Source organism: Egretta garzetta, unplaced genomic scaffold (assembly GCF_000687185.1).
Source record: "Egretta garzetta isolate BGI_Z169 unplaced genomic scaffold, ASM68718v1 scaffold245, whole genome shotgun sequence".
In the NCBI taxonomy this organism is placed as follows: domain Eukaryota; kingdom Metazoa; phylum Chordata; class Aves; order Pelecaniformes; family Ardeidae; genus Egretta; species Egretta garzetta.
Window position 1 is genome coordinate 837484 of NW_009259721.1, and position 2605 is coordinate 840088.

At 59.7% G+C, this 2605-nt stretch overlaps 1 protein-coding gene across 1 annotated transcript in view; it reads left to right on the forward strand.

The window, feature by feature from the left end:
- PPM1J (protein phosphatase, Mg2+/Mn2+ dependent 1J) overlaps positions 1 to 2178 on the forward strand; it is an 8695-nt gene extending 6517 nt beyond the window's left edge. The window contains exon 10 of the mRNA XM_009639420.2: positions 639 to 2178. Within this exon, the coding sequence (XP_009637715.2) occupies positions 639 to 786 (148 nt within the window). The 3' untranslated portion in view covers positions 787 to 2178. The remainder of the gene's footprint in view (positions 1 to 638) is intronic.
- Positions 2179 to 2605: the final 427 nt, after the last annotated feature.

Consider the following 2605-nt stretch of genomic DNA (forward strand, 5'->3'; position numbering starts at 1 on the left):
GCCTTTCCTAGCCTGCTTCCCAGAGGTGAGCCCGGCTGCCGGCTGCTCTGCACCCAGGGGTTCCTGTGATGGCCAGAGACGGTGGGGGTGACCGGATCCCTGGTGCGCCCCGCGCAGCAGCTTGGGGCAGTGCCAGCGCTTGCCTGGGCTCTCCGGGAGCCACCTCTGCCCCTCACCCTCGCGTCTTGCCCCATTGCTTGCCAGGTCAGGGTTTACGACCTCACGCAATATGAGCACTGCCCCGATGATGTTCTGGTCCTGGGTACCGATGGGCTCTGGGATGTCACCAACGACAAGGAAGTGGCTGCCGTGGTGATGGAGGTGCTGACGAGCTATGAGCCCAATGACCCGTGCAGGTGAGCTGAGAGCGGGCAAAAAAAATTCCTGCTCTGTAACGTCTTCCTTGCTCCTTGGAGCAGTGTTGTGCCCACGGGTCCCTCTGGCCACGGGGCCGGTGCTGTCGCTCCGCAGCATGCAGAGCTCCCCAGGTGCGTGTACCTGAGCTCAGATCTCTCCAAGGGTCTCTCTCCTGTACCTCTGGCTCCTCCAGCTTCTTCCTCGCCAGGGACTGCAGCGTGCTGCGCCAGGGAGTCTGCGGGGTCTGGGGCTGCTGCTGAGCTGCTGTGCTTTGTCCCCAGGTACACCATGGTGGCCCAGGAGCTGGTGGTGCGGTCCAGGGGGGTGCTGAAGGAGCGGGGCTGGCGGCTGTCCAACGACAAGCTGGGCTCTGGCGATGACATCTCTGTCTTTGTGATCCCTCTGGGCGGCCCGGGCAACTACACGTGATGCCCAAAGACCCCGGGGCAGAGGGGCTCGTCTCGCCTGGATGGAGACAAGCGGGACACCAGTGCTGCCTCGGGGCCACCTCTCCCCCGAGCACTTGTTTCCTGAGCCGACCGCAAGAAGAGTAAGAAAACCTGGAGCCTCTGTGCCTCTGCCCCTGCCCAGAGCATCCCCCTCCACCTGCTGCATCCCAGCCCTGGGTGGAGATGGAAAGGCCTTGGACAGGGAGCAGGGACTGGGGTCGAGGGATGTTTTTTGTGCTGCCACTTTCTTGATTGCTGTGAAAAGCCTAAATCCTCCCAGGCTTCTCGGTGTCCTGTGCACCTCGCCCTGGGCCTGGGCGCGCTGGTGCCAGCAGCGTGTGACGGCCGCCGGGCTGGTGGGGCTCTCGTACCTGGAGAAGTGTGTGCTTGCTGCTGCAACCATCCCCTCTCCCCCCACCCTGGGACGCTTGCACCAGTGACACTGAAGCTGCTGTTGGGGCTGGGTGCTGGCCCAGGATGGGCCATGCCCGGGGGTGAAGCCCTGCTGGCAGCCAGGCAATGCCCAGCCTGGCAGAAGTCTTGTGGTGGTGGGCAAGCCTCACCACTGGCATCCCAGCTTTGTGCTTGTCCTCTCCAGCCCCTCACGCCTTCGTCCCAGCCCCATACCTTGTCTTAGTCTCTGGTCTGGGAGGCCGGGGCGGTGCTTGGTCACTGGCGCACCGAGAGCCCCTGGGAAGGAATGAGCTATTGCACTTGCACTGGCTGTGCCACGGGTTCTGCCTTGGATCACTGCTGTGTTTCTGGAGCCAATTACTTGTTATTAGCTGGAAAATGTCTAAATCCTTTCTTGTGTGGAGTCTGTATGAATATATGTCTGTATTTTTGAGCGGTTCTAAGTTGGCCACTGCTGAGCAGTGGTTGCACACAGAGCAGCCCTATTCAGCTGAGCTTAACAGCTTAAACGTGCTGCGTGGATCTGCTTAGCCGAGGGCTGGAAGCCCACAGCAAAAGCAGCTTGGTTGTGACTGAGGGGGGGGGGGAAGACAACTCCCTCCTTTTCCTTAATAATCTCAAAGCCAGTGCTAAGCAGAGCCGTAGCAACAACTGATCCCTGCATGGTATCTTGTTCTGCATCACGCATAGCTCTGACCCAGAGCCACAGAGCATTGCATCCTCCCAAAACAGGAGGGATGACCCCATCCTGGCAGCGTGGTGAGGGGGGGCACTGGGCCGTGGCCCCTTGTTTTGGAAAGGCTCTGTGGCACCAGTGGTTTGTGTCCTGCTGTTGCTGGGAGCAGCCAGCTCTTGTCAAGTGTCACCTCTGGTGGATGTTGTTTGTCTCTTGTAATCAGCGAGATGTAAATAAAGCGGGTGTACTTAATGGGAAGTGAAAGTTATCCAGCGGGATTTTAACCTATTGACATCTTCTGTGTGGAAGGGAGCAGGGAGTGATACTGGGGCTGGGAGCCTGTCCTTGCATAGCACCCTGTGTTTAAATAAAGGTTTTGCCGCTTGCAATCCCACTTCAAAGTCTCTCTTGCAGAGCTCCTGCAAAGAAGACTTTACCTAAAAGCCAATTAGCTCTGATTAATTTTTGTAGGCAGGCTTGGTTACAAATAGGCCCAGACAGAGCCATGTGAGCTGCTGTCCCTCTGCCCTTGGCGCTGGCCAGACCCCGTGGAGCGTCAGTCCCTCCCATGCCCACAGGGAGCGGGAGCCCCCACGCTTGGTATGGGGCTGCCTGGGGGCCACCAGCTGGGTTAGCCCAGGGCTGGCCTAGGGGCACAGTGCTGCGGGGACTTGGCTCTGCGGGGCAGGCGGTGGCCAGCCTGGCAGGG